Here is an 18,576-nt window from a genome sequence, read left to right on the forward strand (position 1 = left end):
TTGGAAGCACTATATAGTCCTACCCAAAGACAAGGTCTGGGCCAGATTTTTCTCAGCCACAGCTGAGATTTTCAAACCTAGTCTAATCTTCTCTTCTCCTAAAAAAAAGAAAAAAAAAAAAAAAACTTACAATTTTTTTTCACTTCTGTGGCTTATTTTATTTTATTTTTTGAGACAGAGTCTTGCTCTGTCACCCAGGCTGGAGTACAATGGCGCTATCTCGGCTCACTGCAACCTCCACTTCCCAGGTTCAGGCAATTCTCATGCCTCAGCCTCCCGAGTAGCTGGGATTACAGGTGCGTGCCACCACCCCGGGCTAATTTTTTATTTTTAGTAGAGACAGGGTTTCACCATGTTGGCCAGGCTGGTCTCGAACACCTGGCCTCAAACGATCCACCTGCCTCAGCCTCCCAAAGTGCTGGGATTACAGACGTGAGCCACTGTGCCCAGCATTTTTTCATTCTTTAGCATAAATTTCCCTGGGTATAGACATTGGTGTTGAAAAACAAGTTAAATGAATCACCCAATCATCTTTCTCTAGTTTTGAAAGTATATTTTTTCTATCACTGTTGCACAAGTGTATTGCTTGTGCTTATTTTTTCCTTCTTTAAAATAACAGGTTGAGTAAGCAGCCTAATAAACAGCCAAGTATCTTTACATCCAGAGTAAAATATCTTAGCACAGGAACTTTGATTTTCATAGCAAACTCATGTATTTCCTCCACAGGAAAACATTTACTGTAGCAGAATCTCCAAAGCCTAAAGTATGTTATTCATAAATTCAAAACACTTGGAGACATTTCATTGAAGAATATAACAAAAACATTAAATATGATGATTATAAATGTTGAGATAAATATTTGTTGGGCATCAACTACATATCAGGTACTACAAGGGATATAACGTGGTCTCCTCAGCACAGACTCTCAGTCAAGAGGAAAGATGGAGAGAAGTTCCAGATCAAAGACAGTACAAGGCAATGTGGTGAGTCCCTTTGTTCCTGCCCTCAACCAATCCTATTGCAAAAGGAAATAGAGTCTTTATCTGGTCAAATCTGTTTTGGTATTAGCATGGTTTGTTCCATTTGGATTCTGCTGGTTCCTGTGACCTTCATACAGCTCACACAAAGAGTGTCACGATGCCAGGCACGGTGGTTCATGCCTGTAATCCCAGCACTTTGGGAGGCCAAGGCAGGTGGATCATGTGAGGTTGGGAATTCAAGACCAGCCTAGCCAACATGGTGAAACCCCAACATATTTCATATTCATAAAAATATGAAAAATTAGCCGGGCATGTTGGCACGCGCCTGTAATCCTAGTTACTGGGGAGGCTGAGGCAGGAGAATCACTTGAACCCAGGAGGTGGAGGTTGCAGTGAGCTGAGATTGCACCACTGCTCTCCAGCCTGGGTGACAGAGTGAGACTCCATCTCAAAAAATAAAAATAAAAAGTGTTACAAAAAGTGTGAGCTGGATGAATACTTGCCAGGATTTAGGGCAGCATTTGATAGGCTAGACGTGAAAAATGTGAATACCTTACTAGACAAGATAAACAGCAACCCGAATCTCTTGAATCTCTGGAAGAGAAGCAAGAATTTTGCCAATCTGTTTGTTCTAAAGATGAAAGGGGATGAAGAATGGTGTCCCTCAACTTGGTCCAGTAATGTGTCTGTATGCTCCTGACATTGTGGGAGAAGGAGATGGAATTCAACACTTTAAAAGTCATGAGGGAGGTTGCTTGAAAAGAGTCCTCTAGGTTCAGTGACCCCAAAATGTCCCTCCTATGACCACTGTCAGGGAGTGTAGGCATCCATGCTATCCAATATTAGAATGACCCACTCAGAAATGCAAGGAGTTGAACAATCATTCAGCTGGCTGCATTTCATGTTTATTAACTTTACTTTTTGGGTGAAGAACATTTTCACTGCACACGGCTCAAGTGATCCCATGAAAATCCTGTTTGCATGAGATTGGATCACACATATCCATATATCATAAGCACTTATTCTTCCAAGGAATTCTGGTTCTCCGAATCTGGAAATTGGTTTTATTTTCTTCTCCCTGTGCATACTCAGTGTTTTAGACACATATAAATCCTTACTTCTCTGAGTATTCACTGTGTTTTGTATTTCAGCTTTTGTCTACACTATCACTCTATTGGAATGTCTTCCTCTCCCTATTCCCTTTCTAAGTTATTAAAATCATATGCAGCCTTAAGAGCCCAGCTCAAATAGCACTAGAACCATGAAATCCTCCCTAATCTTCATGGAAAAAAAATTCTGTATCAACACTATCTTTTTAATTTTTTCTTTTATTTTTTAGTATCTTTCCCATTCTGCCTGAAGGCATAGCTATTTGATGTTTGTTTTTCTTATGAACTTTAAGCTTCTCAAGAGAGAGGATCAGACAATACTTAAGAAAGGCCTTCTAGACAGAAGAGCCTCAGGAGAGGTAAAATGACCAGATGTTTTGTTTACCATATATCCTTAATGCCTGTCATAGTGTCAGAAGCATAGTATACGTTCTCAATAAATATTTGTGTAATGATGAAGTGGATGACAGGCCTGGTACATAGTGCACTTTATAAATACTGAATTAAACAGCAAGTTGATGTTCACTTTGTGTAACCTTAAACTACCAACCTTTCGTCTTCTCAGTTGACTCACAATTCCCAGGTTTTTTTAAAAAAAATCTCCTTTTTAAATCAATCTTCTTCAGCATTTTTCTAAGATATTTGTGGTCTTTTCTGCTGTGTTTCAGCAGTTACACTTAATTTTCCTTTTATGGTGTTCTAAGGACCTTAACACTATCCAAAAAGTAACACTATTCAAAAAGTGTAAGAAGTGGCTTTTGTTTATTTAATCGGAGTAGATCATATCTATCCTTTTGATTTTCTTGGGTTTTATTTCTCTTCTGAGAAGTCATGCACATTTTAAGTTGGTAGATTATGTTACCTAAGCAATTTTTACAATTTGGAGGTGAAGAAAAAAGATGTCATCAGAGAGGCGGGACTACGGAAGTGTAGCTGGGAGAAAGGGGTCTCCACCCCCAATTTAGCTCTAAATTTTAAACTGCTGCCAAATGCTGCCTGTCCTATTAATAGATAAAAGAATAGTCTGTCCACAGGACTTTGGCCACAGTTGAGCATGACAATGTTTACACACTGCATTTTGGCATCATTTTATGAATAGATCCCACCCCCTATATCCCTGAAGTGAAGATGTCCTATAGTTCAGCCAAAATTCTCAGGCCACTATAAAAGCTATATAATCGATATGATTAACTATTTAGATCGAGCACAGAAAAAATCAGGGTTACCTTGACAAAACCATATTCCCCCCGCCAAACTTTCATAAAGAGAGAATCTGGCCTGTTGATCTCAAAGTAGAGAGCATGCTATTTATACTGTCATGAGCATTGGCTTCATTAGATCCTTCCCTTGAAGGGACAAAAAATGGAATCCAGCCCCTTAAAAGAAAAATGATATCTAAGTGGGAATCTCATGATATCTAAAAGCCCCAGGTTGGTAAGCTCCTAACCACAATCCCTTTATTACCTCATGGGACCTTAATTTCAAGTAAAACATTTCTGTCTTAGCTTTCTCACAAAAATATTTCCCATGTCTTTCTATTGGGGTTTCATAGCCAAGTGACTCTAGAATTGAGTGAAATATTCCCAAACATTAAATGTTTTGTCATTGACTCTTTTACTTACACTATTAATATTAATTACCCGTATTCTACCTCTGCTTTTTAATTTCTTTTTATAAGGAGAACTTGGTAACTATCAAGTTAATTATATCTTCTTTTCATAAAATTTTGGATTTAGAAATATTTAGATAAAGTCATGAGTGTATCTTGAAGGAAACAGCCATCATTGCTGTCTTTGACAGCATGGTGCCTGAAACTCTCCAAAGGCCCTGTCTTTGGTACCTTATAGCCCAGTATTCATACATTTACATGGGTAAAAGAATGCCAGTGTCTCTTTGAACAAAAATGAATGAAAAATGAACTGGAAAAGTGAAATATTGAAAGAGTGACATTATCCTAGGATAGTAAGAATATTTTAGAGTAGTAAGAGTACTTTAATCAAGTATTTTTAAGAAGAGTACTTTAGAATGATGAGTGAGTAGTAAGAAGAAGAGACTTGGGCTGGGAAAGAGGGAAATTAGTAAGTTATTAAGGAGGAAAGAATGAGAGACAAAAGAAGGGAGGAAGAGGACTGATACAGAGAATCAGAGAGAAACTGGATAAAGGAAATCAGATCCAGGTATATCCTCCAGTCTCTTGGTTCTGGTGACCATGCCCCTTCTTCAGACAGCCCTGAATTCCCTTTCTTTCTCTCTGCTCTCTCTTGACCAGAAGAGTAATCATTCAGCTCTTCTTGGTTTCTGGCTTCCCTCCTGCTCTTCCAGGTGTCAAAAAAAGAATTTACAATGAAAAATGAGGTACATATTAGAAATATATTTAGTTTAATTGCTATTCATTTCTAGAAACTATTTTTCTAATGTCGTAGGTAATGTTTTAGTCATGCAACTTCTCAGAACAAGGAAAATCACTAAAAGTCATCTCATTTAAAAAAAAAAAATTACCAGAGTACTTTTCTTAAATAAAGGCTAATGTCAGACAGTGTGGCCATAGGTAAAAGTTATGTGGAGAAAGGAGCAAAATTATTTTCCTATCATAAGACAGAAAGGGACCTTGAGAGGATCTGGTTCATCTGTCTATCTTCAGGGAAGAATTAATGCTATCCTTAAATTCCTCCAGAGAAGCGGTGAACATTTCCTCCTGTAACCCACCCTTATAAAGTAACAAATTGTGTTTCATCTCAATAAAATCCTCCAGTTTAAATTACCGCGTGCAAGTCTGACAAATACTATTCTCATATTTAGTTGTACACATCCACATACTTTTTAAAGAAACGTGTCTGCAGTTCAGAAGAGTCACCACAAGATGGAGACTTCATATCTACATTTTAAATCCCAGTCTTGGCAATTCTCTAGCTTGGGTGAGCACAGGCTCTACACAGTCCGGTTTTTGTTGGTGTTGTGGGAATTTTTTTTTGGTTGTTTTGAGACAGTCTGGCTTTGTCGCCCAGGCTAGAGTGCAGTGACGCGATCTCGGCTCACTGCAACCTCCGCCTCCCGGGTTCGAGCGATTCGTGGCGTGTACCACCATACCCGGCTAATTTTTGTATTTTCAGTAAAGACAGGTTTTTGCCACGTTGCCCGGGCTGGTCTTGAACTCCTGGGTTCAATCGATCCGACTGCTTCGACCTCCCAAAGTGCTGGGATGGTCCTACACAGTCCGTTTTCATGCCCCTTGTGCTGATATAATTGTTAACAACAACCCTTTCCTTGCTCTTTTGAGAAAATTTGAAATAATGCTCTAAATCTACACAATTTAAGACAAAAAAAGCTTTGAGCTTATTTTAAGCAGTTTATATGTTTTTTGACTAAACCTCTCAGGGTGTATTAATCACACAAAACCTAATGATACAGAAACCACTCTCAGTAAGTCTTGGGTTACTGTATGTTTAAAGTTTTGATGTTCCTTAATTGTTCAGTTTAATTATTATGCCCACCAGTTTAATAGTTCTTCTCTAACTTGTTTTCCAAATATTTTGCTCCTATCTCCAATTATTTTAGCCACACTTCCTTCAGGTATGCCCAAGTATATGGGAATAGATTTGCCTCAAGTCACTCAAAATTTATTTTTAAAGTTAACTTTCCAAAACGTAACCATCAGGAACTGCCGTTAAGTTTGCTCTTAGCCTTCTTTATGTAATTCTAAAACTAGTCCAATCTGAATATGTGTGTATGTGGGTATAGCTTTATTTTCATCTGGCAATAACTAGGCATCTACAATAAATTCCTAATTTGTCATTTTATTTATCTATATAATCAGCATAATATGATAATCAGATTTCATCTTACGAAGTGAGTAAGAAATGTATTTCAAAATGTCTCTCATAAAGTGATCACTGGATTCCCAAGATAGTTCACAATCTCCCCAGCCTCTCTCCTTTCAGTGAGAATATCTGGGTGTTCAAGGCAGAGAGCCCCTGGCAGCCTTCGTGACATGTGTCCTCAAGCTATTTTGGTTTTTAGTCATTTGAAATTCCAGGGCCTCTGATGGCTGGATCATTGCTAAAAAGGCCAAATGTTTTTGTTTACTTCCTCTAAGCTAATTATATCCTCACCCTCACAGCTTAGCCAGCCTCCTGGTCTGGGCATCTCCTTTGCTAATTCCATCAAAGCCCTACTTATTTATGGGTTTCAGGTGTTCCTCTGCCAACCATTTAATCTTTTTTTTCTTCTAACTGAGAGCAAAGGTAGAGGGAAGACAAGGTGTTCTTTTCCAAAGTGTATGTGAAACCATTTATAGCCTCCGTTATTTTCCTCCAAAAAAAAAAAAATTTCCTTCTAGCCACATGATCACAAGATACTAATACAAGCTACTCTTTCTTAGCAAATTCAATTCAACCTTCTTTGGGGGTTAATATTTTATAAGCTCTTTCTGATCTCCAGCCTGCCAGTTTTAGTGCACCGTTTTGGGTTTGCTTACCAAGTGTTCTTCCTCTCTTTTCAGAGAAGTTAAATATCTCCTTAACAACAAATTTAAATTGTACACAACAGTGCCACCCATTTTAAAGCAAATACAGCAGGTGTCCACCATGGTTTTGGATACACCTTTAGAGTTTTCGATTTGCCTGGTTTTCTATTTCATCTTTCTTATTCCTTCTATTTTCCATAACCTTGGAATGATAGATTTAGTTGTAAAATCCAGAACTAAATACAAGAATAAAAATCAGATAGAATTTTACTGAGATTATAAGAAATCACTTCTTGAAAGTCCAATTGTGCTTTTTCTTTTTTCCTTTCTTTTCTTTTGCACTACCTCCAGATTTTTGGCATTAACTATTATCAAAATATTTTTTCTTTGTATTCTATGGATAATCTTAACTTTGTTATTCCTAGGAGCAACTTCTAGGTCAGTGCTTGCTATCCAGCCACTAGCATAGTTGTGCAGGATATGATCTACTCAAAGCACAGGGGCTTATGGCTTATTGTTTTCACGTTTTTACCCATCTCCATGCTATAGTGTAGAACAAACATCATTTTTTAGTTCTGTCATGATGTAAGGAGGTTGAGAAGCTCCGCTTTTCGGTACAACAAATGGGAATATCATCTAGGCTGGGTCGGGGTGCAGGACCCCCAGCAGCTGTGGGAAGAGAAGAAAGCAGAAGAAGCTGTCACTTAAAATGCACTGGGGTGCTTTTGAAACATTCCTTGTACTCCTCCCCTACCCCAACCCAAGGGTGCTGGTTGTCCAATTGTGTCACCACCCTGACAAATAAGTGAATAACTGTCGCATTCAAGACTTCACTTTTATTGATGTTCATTGTGCCAGAATCTGTAAAAGAGAAAGTTGTTAGATAGTGGACAAGCCCCATTCTCTAAATGTGATTTTTTTTCTCCAAGATATCATCATCCAAACTATTCTTGCCTTGTAATATTTGTCTATACTGTCTTGTTTGTTTTAAACCAGCCATCTTTGATAGCCAGTTTTGGAACATAAATCTTCATCCATACTTGTAAAATTGTTCGTCTAAGCAACAGGTATCCTGCACTTGATAAGCTCTCACAGTCTCATTTTGATAAGACAGATATTCCAGCAGGCCATCACTGATAGATTCTTTATAAAACCATGAATGTTGCTAGCAAACAGTTCAGGCATTTGTTTGTGGCTGTTTCCCAGAGAAATTCAAACTTGGGAGTTAATATTTGTGTGTGTGTGTGTGTGTGTGTCTGTGTTTCTATATATCTCATCAGGTACTTTTTTTTTTTCTTTTGCATTTCCACATATTTCTCCAAAAATGATAGTTACTATCCCTGTCATCTAGGGCCCTAGGTCATTATAAACTACTCAAAGGTAAGGGACTATATTTTCTTCTTTTGCTTGGTCTTGCCATAAATAGGCCCAGCAGGTTCACCTATAACCCCAAAATATATACTCATATTTTGAATATTCATCCAGACCTGTAGGTTTGAAAACAGAGTAAGTAATTCTCTTGTAAGTCTGCCTCTGGACCATTCCAAGGTTTGTCCTCTAGCCAACCTATATGTTTATCCTTTTTGAAAAAAGTATTAAACTGTTAAAATAATTTGTCTTTTTCTCACTGTGCATTCAATTTAACGTTCATTAACAAATGTTAATGAACAAAGGGTTATGTTCAAAATTCTGTTATAAGAACAATGGAAGATACAAATATAAATAAGCCATGGTCCTGCCCCTCAAGAAACACAGTCTAGTGGGGAGACACCCAGAAAGTCTAAAAAATGCTAGGTACAAAATATGAGAACACTGTATTGTCGCCTTCTCTCACAGTCTAATAAAATGGCAAATGCTTCCTGTTTTATTGCTTGTCTAATGCCTTTTTTTTTTCCCCTGAGGCAGGTTCTTGCTCTGTCACCAGGTTGGAGTGCAGTGGCATGATCACAGCCCACTGCAGCCATGACTGCCTGGGCTCAAGTGATCCTCCTACCTCAGCCTCCTGAGTAGCTGGGACTACAGGCTTGTGCCACCTCTCCTGGCTAGTTTTTTATTTTTTGCAGAGGCAGAGTCTTGCTATGTTGCCCAGGTTGGTCTTGAACTCCTGAGCTCAAGTGATCCCCTTCAGCCTTCCAAATTACTAGGATTATAGGCATAAGCCACCATGCTCAGTACTATTGCTTTTATAATATGACCTAAGGAACGCTTTTCTGTTATCTCAGGATGGAAAGTTCTTGTCCTTTCTATATATATCTTGTCAAAAAGGATAAGGCTTAGGTGACAGTGGGGATGTAAATAACCACAGTATCATCCTGAATAAATCATATCACGGAGAGATAGTCACAGGCTAGCTAAGCTCTAGCTTTCCACTTTCCTTTGACTCTCTTTCCAAGGAGTAGCATTTTGGGGTCAAAGTCAGAGGAGGCTTGCAGGAATCAAGAGCAGCTCCTCTTTCCTGGAGGAAGGGACTTTGTCTTAAGGCTTGATAACAAAGGCTTTCTGTTCCACTTGAAGGGATCAATCTGAGGGGAGAAGAGAATAGAGTTAACCTTTAGTGTCCCTTGAAAGCTTTGCTTTAAAATAATTCATTTGTGTTTTAAATACTTAAGAAAAATGTACATATGTCTGGTGGACTTACTTGCATATTTTTAACACTTACCATGCACCTACTTACAAGGAAAACATTATACTCTTTACTGTTAGCAAACACTTCACTACTGAGGGTTGTTTTAAGTACCTAATAGGACCCATTAGAGTTCAGTAAGAAATGTAACTTGAACAGTCCCTAAGATAAAATTTTCTAGGAAGTAAAAAACTAAATGCCTGGAACTATGCAGACACAGATCAAGTCTCATGCACGTCATTTAGACAGACAGCTGGAATGCTGACACCGCCTATCTAGCCAGAGCCTTCTCTTAAGAGTTCTCCAGTGCTGACAATTTCAGCTGCCCTAGCAGCCTCTCTAAGCACTAAAAAGTGTAGCCATCTAAATCCTTACAACTTAGGTAAGATTATCTTTAGAGATTACATTATACCAGCAAGAGAATATGAATAGCACATCTGGCTTTATTTCCAACAAAATCCCAGAATTTTTGCTTGCTCTTTGAGGTTAAAATCAAAGATTTTTCACTCAGGATTAGCCTAGCTGTAGAACAGCGACTGTATAATAAAGATGAGTTCATAAACCGTATGAGTTCAGTTATGGTCTGGAAAATTTGCTGCCATTTTGTGATGAAGTGTTTGGTTTTTCCTTGTAGAAACTTAGTGTCATTGTACATCAACTTAGAAAATGTGAATTTATTAAAAATATGCGATGGATTATGCAGCATGTTTACATTTGAAAATGGAGATTGTGCCTTTAAATACTTAAAGGACTCCTGAACTTCAAATATCAGTTTGGGCATATTACTGGAAATCCAGGTTGAAAGGTATTGGAAAAAAAAAGTTCTATATTTATGTGTAGTCAGTGGTCAACGTGGAGAAGCCATCCTTTTAAAGAGATCAGTTCTGTAAAGCATAATGCCTACTACACAGACATCATTATTCTACTTATAAGTCTGTTTTTTAAATTCCAAATACTTGTGGTAGTAGAAAGCAATAAATATTCTAAAATGAGGGCTATTGGTCCTTTTGTGACTGAGCTATATGATAAACCAAGGAAAACTACCAAAGTTATGTGTATAACTCTTTAAGGTACACGATATAGCAGAGAATCATTTAGACAACTTCATAGAAAGTTGAGAGGATTAATCAAATTGTTTAAAACATTTCAAGGAGCCAAATTTAAATTCTCAATACCCTATGAGATTTTTTTGTAACTATTTTAGATTCTTGTCTGAAGAATGCGTAGATGTAGTAACACCATTAAATACGGTAGTATCTTGTGACCTTTCTGTGTGGAGGAGCTCCTTTGTCCAAGGTGTGATCTACCAGTGCTCTCACTAGTAGTGAGATCAGTGCCAAATCACAGCAAAAGCTAATCATTCTTAGTTTAATCCTGACCAGCTAGTCTTCCTCCAGGCATCAGCTACCTGATTTTAAAAGACCATATTAGAAATGAAAAGTAGTCTCTCATTTATCATATGTCAAATTCCAAGGTATAGCTGCTTGTGAAGACTGTATTATGTTTTATTTGCCTATCTCAGAAAGAGATCTGCCTACCTGTCTTTAGGAAAAAGCAATGCTTTGTATAGCTTCAATTAGTCCTGCATCAGGTTATTTTAATGTTTCCTACAGCAAAAACCAAGCACGTCCGTCTCCAATCCTGAAAGTCACTAGGATATTGATATAAGAAATTCTGTGTCAGCAATATCACAAATATTTAAACCTCTGTTTAGGGTCCTGCATGTTATTATCAAATTGGCTTCCAAACAGCAAGTGATAGAAAATTCAGGTGTTTTATTGGATTTCAGAATTGAGATTCAGAATTAAGTACTCTTGGGATAAAAGAAATTAACGAACTTTTGACATTTCAAGAACCCGCTGAGATTCTCAAAGGCTTCAGTAAGGAACTCTAATGAACAGATCAGGAAGTCATAAGTGAGAAAGAAAACAAGCATGTCTAGTGAAATCTATGTCCAGTGTACATAACACTGAGCAAAGAGCATATTTTATTCAGACTATTTGTATTCAGATGTACCCTAAAGACAACTACGTTATAATGCTTTTCTCCTTCTTCCGGGCCTCTAGTCCTACCCATTGCCCAGGTGGACAGTGTTTTTAGTTTTTTCTTTGTGGGTGAGGGAAGAAGAGGACATCAGGTGAAGAGTCCCATTACTATTTAAGAACTAGCTCTGCAGAAAGAGTTAAATCAAGTCCTTTACAGGGTGACCTTTTTCCATCTCCTTAGGGCGACTGCATTTCAAAATAGGCCAAAGCTGAAGTCATAGGAAGACATTAATTGCAGGTTTTCAGGAAACAGCCTTTTGGAAAGCTTCAGGGACACAGCAGGTAGTCTCCCTAGAGCCTTTGAAAATACAACATGTCAGTCCTTCTCAGATTAGGCTGAAACTCCAAATCCTTGTTAAAGGTTTTCCTGGAATCCTACAGTCTGGTTTGATCAGTTTATTATTAAGTACTGAATGACAGGGAAGGATACACAGGGAGGACTTGTATCACATGAAGAAAAATAATTATTTCCTTCATGAGAAACTTAATTCTAGGTTACTTACAGCAGCTGCCTTGTTGCGGGAGGGGAGGCATAGATTTGCAAATAGTGGTGGGTTTTTTCGGGTTTTTTTGTTTTTGAATATTTGAAAAGATGCTTCAAGCAATAATAAACTAGATGTGCAATAAATCTTGTCGAGTAGTAGTATGTGCTGGTTTCGGAAAGGTGAAAAGAGAATTGTTACATCAAGTTGCTTTTATATATCAAGCTAAGTATGGGTATGCCTTTCCAAAGGGCATTTTGATCCTACAGTTAATTTTAACATTTGGGCTGGAAGCTTAACCTCATCAGGAGTGGAACTAGATTTTGTGGAGTTCCCCTTATCCAAACTATAGCATGCTTAACTATTTTCTCCCTGCATTTTCCACATCTCAACCCCCTAGGACCAGCTACTGGCAAGTCATTTTGTCCATTTTCATTGATCTAGCTACATAAGGAACATCCTGCTTCTTTAAATCCTCAATGCTTAAATTGCCATGTAGAAACCAACTCCCTATCAATTTTCTACATTTAAACCTTGGCTTCTTGTTATATTTTCATTTTTCTGCACTTGTTCCCATGGCAACAAGTCTGTTAGCAGAGAAAGTATGACTCTGCTTTTAGCCTTCTGCACAAGACAAAATCCTTCTGGTTATCCTCAGGCAAGTATTATATAAAAAGTCAGGAACTGACTGCAGTTCCTTTGGCTAATGCCGCTAATCTGTTACTCTCTTGCATGCATTTTCCACCCTATGCCCAAACCAGGCTTGAGAAAAAAAGTATTCAAGGGCCCTGCCCAGTATCTCCTTAAATACTGATACAAGTATTCAAAGGCCCTCCTATCCAATCACAGCTGCAAAGACTGAATATTTTGGTTCAGATGGCTTTCCCTTCTCCCTAAGTGTCAACGACTTAACTGACATAAATGAGTAATTAATGACAAGGACTATTGGGAGCAGCATCAAGAAGCAACTTTCAGTCATTTTTGTATAAACACCCCAGGGAATAAGTATGTCCTGAATTGAGCCTTAAAGGACAATGGAACATTGAAGCAGATTTTCTCCTAATGAGTAGTTAAGTGGCATACGAGGAGAGGCCAAGGCATCACCCCACAGTTCTGAGCTCATAAAGAGGAAGAGATAACAAAGATGTAGATAAGAAAAGAGGACACTGTAACTGGTGGCTACATATGAGCAAGGGAGCTTATTCAGTTGGGACAATTCAGGGTTCAAGTACAAAAATGGTATGAAACCTACTGAAGAATAAGAAAATGGAGCATGGAGAAAGAAAGGGCTTTTAAGAGTTAACAGTCAGTAGAAAGGGAGCCTGCAAATGAGAGAATAGCTTCATGCAGACTTTGGCCCAACTCTGTCTACAAATTTGTTCAAGTAATGTTTCTCTTAATAACAGATGATATATTTTGTTTTGAACTTTGGAATTCCATTGTGGCTTGGCACTAAACTAAGCCTAGCAATCCTCAATCTCCTACGTCCTCAATATCTAGAAACAAGCAGGAACCGTTTGTCAGAAATTAAACAGGACTTACCTGATTGTGCTTTTTTAAAAAAAAAAAGAATTCAGGGGAATGAAAATATATGTTAGAAATAAAAATGTGGTTATCTCAGCTATAGATAAGAAAATTATCAAATGTAAATGATCCCTTTTTTGATCTTATAAAATATGTGATACTTAAATACATTGAAGTTTTAAAGTTAGCTGCTTATATTGTACAAAGATATTTTTGGCTCTTTAAAGGTTATTTTCCTATATTAAGAAAAGCTTTCTTATATTAAAAACTTTTATTGTGACTCAGGTTTTGTGTCTATATATAGACACACATACATAGGAGGTGTTTTTCTTTGCACATTTGTTTTGCACAGCTAAAATAATGAGGTTAAATAATGCCCAGGTATGGTCAATTGACCTTTATAATAGCTAGCTTAAAGAAAGCATTTGACAAATGGAGAAAAGAAATCACATTGTATTTCTTTGTATCTCTCTATTCCTCTTAACCTTCCCCAACCCTCTGCTAAAGATTATGTCTTATTTAGTCAGGAAATCTTATGTAATTTTTTGGAAGTCCATAGGAAAAGCAAGATGCAACTCTAAGGCAAACAGAACATAAAGCAGCTCCTATATCTGCTAGAAAGGTCATTAATTTTCAGAATATACTGTTGAAATAATTTTTATTTTCAATACTTATAGAGTCTTTACACTCAGAGGACTCTTACTGGTCTTGAATGTAGAAAAGACATCTGGTTCAGGTCAGTAAGGACTGTTGTATGTTAAGTTTTACTCCAGGAAATTGATTTTAGCTTTGATGACACCTAGCGTCAGTGGAATGCAATGAATGCTTAATATTTCTGCTTTATGTCTGGGCATTTCTCTTTAACATCCTCAAGTACACTTTCATCCTTGATAATGCAAACCTATTTTCTGTTTGAAATGAAGAGAAAGGTAATTGATAGATAAACCAGATGATTGATAGTTTTTGTTTGAAGAGCCAATCAAGTTTCTCTTTGTACTCAGTAGGGACTAAAGGAAGTCTAAGGATAATGACACTGTCTTCATATGAAGGAGAAATTTTTTATTAGTGGGAAATTAGAAGTAAATTTACCAAATTCTGTCTGTAAATTTTAAAGACCACCACAAAAGACCTTGAAAAAAATAAAATTACTGCAAGATTACTGTTGGCTACTGAAAGTACTACAGTTTTATTTTTCCACTTTACAACCACCCGAGGGCACCCCAACCAGCTGTATATAAGAAAACCATAATGTGAACTAGGCTCTTTCTATTCAAAAAAGAAATATTAAACTAACATGAACAATTCTGAAGGAAGACAGTGGTAGGTTTTCAAATGGTTTGTTAAGAATTATATGTAAACAGATACTAGATACTATGTTTTGGATTTTTAAGTATGAAAATTATTTTGTCCTGAACTATTTGCTAATTGATTACTTTTGACCTCAGTTATTGTGGGGCATTATCCTCTATAAAGAAGTTCTAATTCTACCTATATGAATTAGTATTTTCTCATATGCCAAACGCACACACATAAATTTTCCTTTTCTCATTTCAGGAAATATTTCACTCTTCTATAAGTTTAAGAAAAATTTCTAAGCAGTGATACAACTTTGGGTCACTATTTTAGTAAAATGAAGACAGTCTGTCTCTAGACTCATTTTTTTAAATATCTGACTTCACTACCATATGTGCAGCACAACAGTGACATCTTAAGGCCAAGTAACCAGAGCTCCTTTAGCCAGAGAAAGAACTTGAATTGGGATCTGATTTCAAAGAAATCCCATTATATTATCAAGTCGTTTTCAAATTTACAATATTCGACTGGTAGAGAAAGTGCTTCTTTATGACTTCTTTTGCAGTCTTTGTGAACTTTTTAATGTGCATTAGTAAACATTGACATTTTACATAGACATACTGTATATTAATGCATGCATTTCACTGCATAGTTTATTGACACTCCCCTTGTAAAGCTTTTATGGAAGAACCAATAAGCCACAGCAGTATAGCAAAAGAGGCTTAATCTTTATAAATTGGGGCCTTTTCTGTCTCTTTGCTAGCCTAGGTGGCTGTAAACAAATTCAGGTGGGAGGGGGCAGGAAACACCTCTTAACATTTAAGGTTTTCTACTTGGGTGTACTCTAGCCAATTCAAAACAAATTGCTTACTTTAATAATACAATTTTACCATTTTATAAAAAAATTAAATCACGTTTAACTGAAATGGCTGTATTGTAATTAATATTTTGAGATAATTGTGATTTTGAGCTTAAATTATATATAAAAAATTGTCATTTTTGTATGTGTTAAAAAGACTACTATATCACAATTAAAAGTACTTTTTAGTTGAACTACATATTGATGTAAATAAAACTGAACGAAGACATATTTACTACTTTAACATAGATTGTGAAATGTACTTACTGGTTTTTTTGCAGTATGAAACCATAACAACCTTGAAAGCTGCTTCATTTTATGTGCAAAGAAGTCCTATGAATCTATATTTTAAATTTACTGATCCAGTGAAATTAATTACTTTGTCAGTTAATTTGCAAATGCAAGCTGTATTCTCCAGTTTTATGTATTGACACTAATTGGTAAAGGTGTACAATGTGATTAGAATGCATTTTGAAGATGCTTTCTGTACAGATACAAAATACAGGGACTAAAATAATGCTGTGCAGTGTATAGCAGAGCCATTTTTCGGCTTTGGTGTACTCAACTTTTTCAGTATTTAAAAAAGTGTTTTGAATAACATAAAAGTCTCCTTATTGTATAAATAATAAAATGTCACCTTATTGTAAAGTGTCTTTTGTTTACTATCAAAGCAGACTTCGTAGTCAGCAACAGAGTTGTAATAAGAAAAAGGTATGTTTCTGTTTTTTATTTTTTTGAGATGGAGTTTCACTGTTGCCCAAGGCTGGAGAACAGTGGTACACTCTTGGCGCTCTGTCAACTTCTGCCTCCTGGGTTCAAGTGATTCTCCGACCTCAACCTCCTGAGAAGCTGGGATTACAGGCAGGTGCCACCATGCCCAGCTAGTTTTTTTTCTTGTCTTTTTTTTTCTTTGATTTTTAGTAGAGATGAGGGTTTCGCTATGTTGGCCAGGCTGGTCTTGAACTCCTGACCTCAAGTGATCTGCCTGCCTTAGCCTCCCAAAGAAGTGCTGGGATTTACAGGCATGAGCCACTGTGCCCAGCCAAAAAGGCATGTTTTTTAAAACATAAACATTGTAATCAATATTTGAAAACTGTAACTTTTATTCTGAACATGTATTTATCTTTATTAACAATGTTTTTCATAATACAAGCATGCCTCCATCATCCAAAAGCTATCTAGCTACCTATCTATATAAATTGATATACATGCTATCGAATTAACTTCTTACTAGAATCATATGGTGTTACAATGACTAATCAACCTACTTCTGATAATTTTGGTATAAACAAAAATGTTTAATTTTTATTAAATCAAGGTTACCTGTATCAAATTCCCTTTTAGAAAAATACTGCAAGTTTAGTCTTACCAAGATTGCAAGTAAATTTTAAAATTATGAAATAATTTTAGGTTTTTAAGTTGAAATAAGGTTTTTAAGTTGAAATGTGTACTGAGATTAGCCACATTGCAAAAGTCCTATCCTGGGTAATGAGAAGTCTTATTTTTAGTATATTTTTCTTTTGACATGTGGCCCAAGATGAGAAGGTCTTATTTTTTAAATGCCAAAGTACAGTATTCAACAAAATTTGATTCAATATTATATCTAATAGAAAGGTAGAAATTGGCTAGTTATATTCAAGTCAATTGGTCACATTGTATGGAATACAAAAAAGAAATGAGAAAAAAACACAGTTCTACGAAAATGCTTTGCTATTGTAATACTAAACCACATTAAATAAAAATTCACTTTTGAAGAAACTGCTTGCTATAAGAAAATGAAAGTTAGTAGGATAAATCCCATGCAAAACATTTAGAACAAATGTATGAACACATTGTGGTTATAACCATTACAAATGTACATAACACCTTACAAAAATCTTAAATAAAAATGTAAAAATATTTACTGGCAGTGAATATGGCCCAGGCTAATTATACCAATGGATAGGTGATACTGGAAAACTACAAGATCAATTATAGCAATCATCTTTTAAGATGATACTAAAACAAATGTTATATCCTCCTTAGAATTAACCAGGGTTAATAGAACATGACAAAGGTTATAAAACAACTCCATGTTAAGTAGGAATTCGGTCTCTCAAATATTCAAGTATAGCAGCTGTTCCTTTCATTAATATGGCTGCTCGAGGAACTCGGAATGGATTTCCATCCAGTAGTAATGTTCTAAACAAAAGAGAGAAATTGAGAATGTAAACATTTTCCATTAACAAGGTTTTTCTTCTAATTTCATTTGTAATTTTATAAATAAAATTTGTGTATTCTTTTTCTATTTGCCCCTTTTTATTTGTATTTTATTTCTTTTTTTGAGACAGAGTCTTGCTCTATTGCCTAGTCTGAAGTGCAGGGGTGCAATCTCAGCTCACTGCAACCTCTGCCTCCCAGGTTCAAGTGATTCTCCTGCCTCAGCCTCCTGGTAAGCTGGGATTACAGCACCCGCCACCACACCAGGCTAATTTTTGTATTTTCAGTAGTGACCATATTTTGCCATGTTGGCCAGGCTGGTCTCAAACTCCTGGCCTCAAGTAATCCACCTACCTCACCCTCCCAAAGTTCTGGGATTACAGGAGTGAACCACCATCCCTGGGCTATTTGCCCCTTTTCAAATCTGAGCATTTAAACATTAGAATTATACTAATTAATAACCCAAAACACATTGATTGAATACTTGTTTTGTGAAAGGCACTGAGCCAGGTAATTTATATTCACTAACTCTTAACAATCCTATGATGTAAGTACCATTAATAGTTCTATTTTAATAGATGAGGAAACATTTAGGGAGGTAAGAAATACGAAGATCAAATAGCTACTAAATGGAGCTGTGATTTCAACCGCCCTTTTATCCAGCCTTCTCAATGTTATTAAATGACTACATACTAAATGGTCAAGTAAGATTTAAACAAATATTAGCATGAGTCATCCAAGCCAAGGACTATAATGTAATCAATGTATCACCACCACTGCCCCACCCCCTGCCTCCCAAAAACATTAACACATTCCTGTCCTCTCCCTCCTTTGAGCACATATACATATATAAATCTATTTACATGTTCTGAGAGCTCAACTTAAGATTTAAGAGCTTGTTGTTTCATTATATAATAAAATGTCTTCAATTGAAAGGCTTTTGTATTAATTTTTAACAGTCAAGTGTTTATGTAAACAAAAATCAAAGGACTCACACCAT

The 18,576-nt window shown here is 36.5% G+C and overlaps 1 protein-coding gene across 2 annotated transcripts in view; it reads right to left on the minus strand.

Annotated features, from left to right (window-relative positions):
- Window positions 1-6,800: 6,800 nt before the first annotated feature.
- The window catches only part of LRRC40 (leucine rich repeat containing 40), a 77,457-nt gene continuing 65,681 nt past the window's right edge, over window positions 6,801-18,576 (minus strand). For both annotated transcript variants that reach the window (XM_012442557.2, XM_012442558.3), the window contains one exon: window positions 6,801-17,558. In XM_012442557.2, the coding sequence (XP_012297980.2) occupies window positions 17,453-17,558 (106 nt within the window). In that variant the 3' untranslated portion in view covers window positions 6,801-17,452. The remainder of the gene's footprint in view (window positions 17,559-18,576) is intronic.

This window comes from Aotus nancymaae, unplaced genomic scaffold, assembly GCF_030222135.1.
Source record: "Aotus nancymaae isolate 86718 unplaced genomic scaffold, 86718_ANA_hifiasm-v0.15.2.pri h1tg000007l, whole genome shotgun sequence".
NCBI lineage: Eukaryota > Metazoa > Chordata > Mammalia > Primates > Aotidae > Aotus > Aotus nancymaae.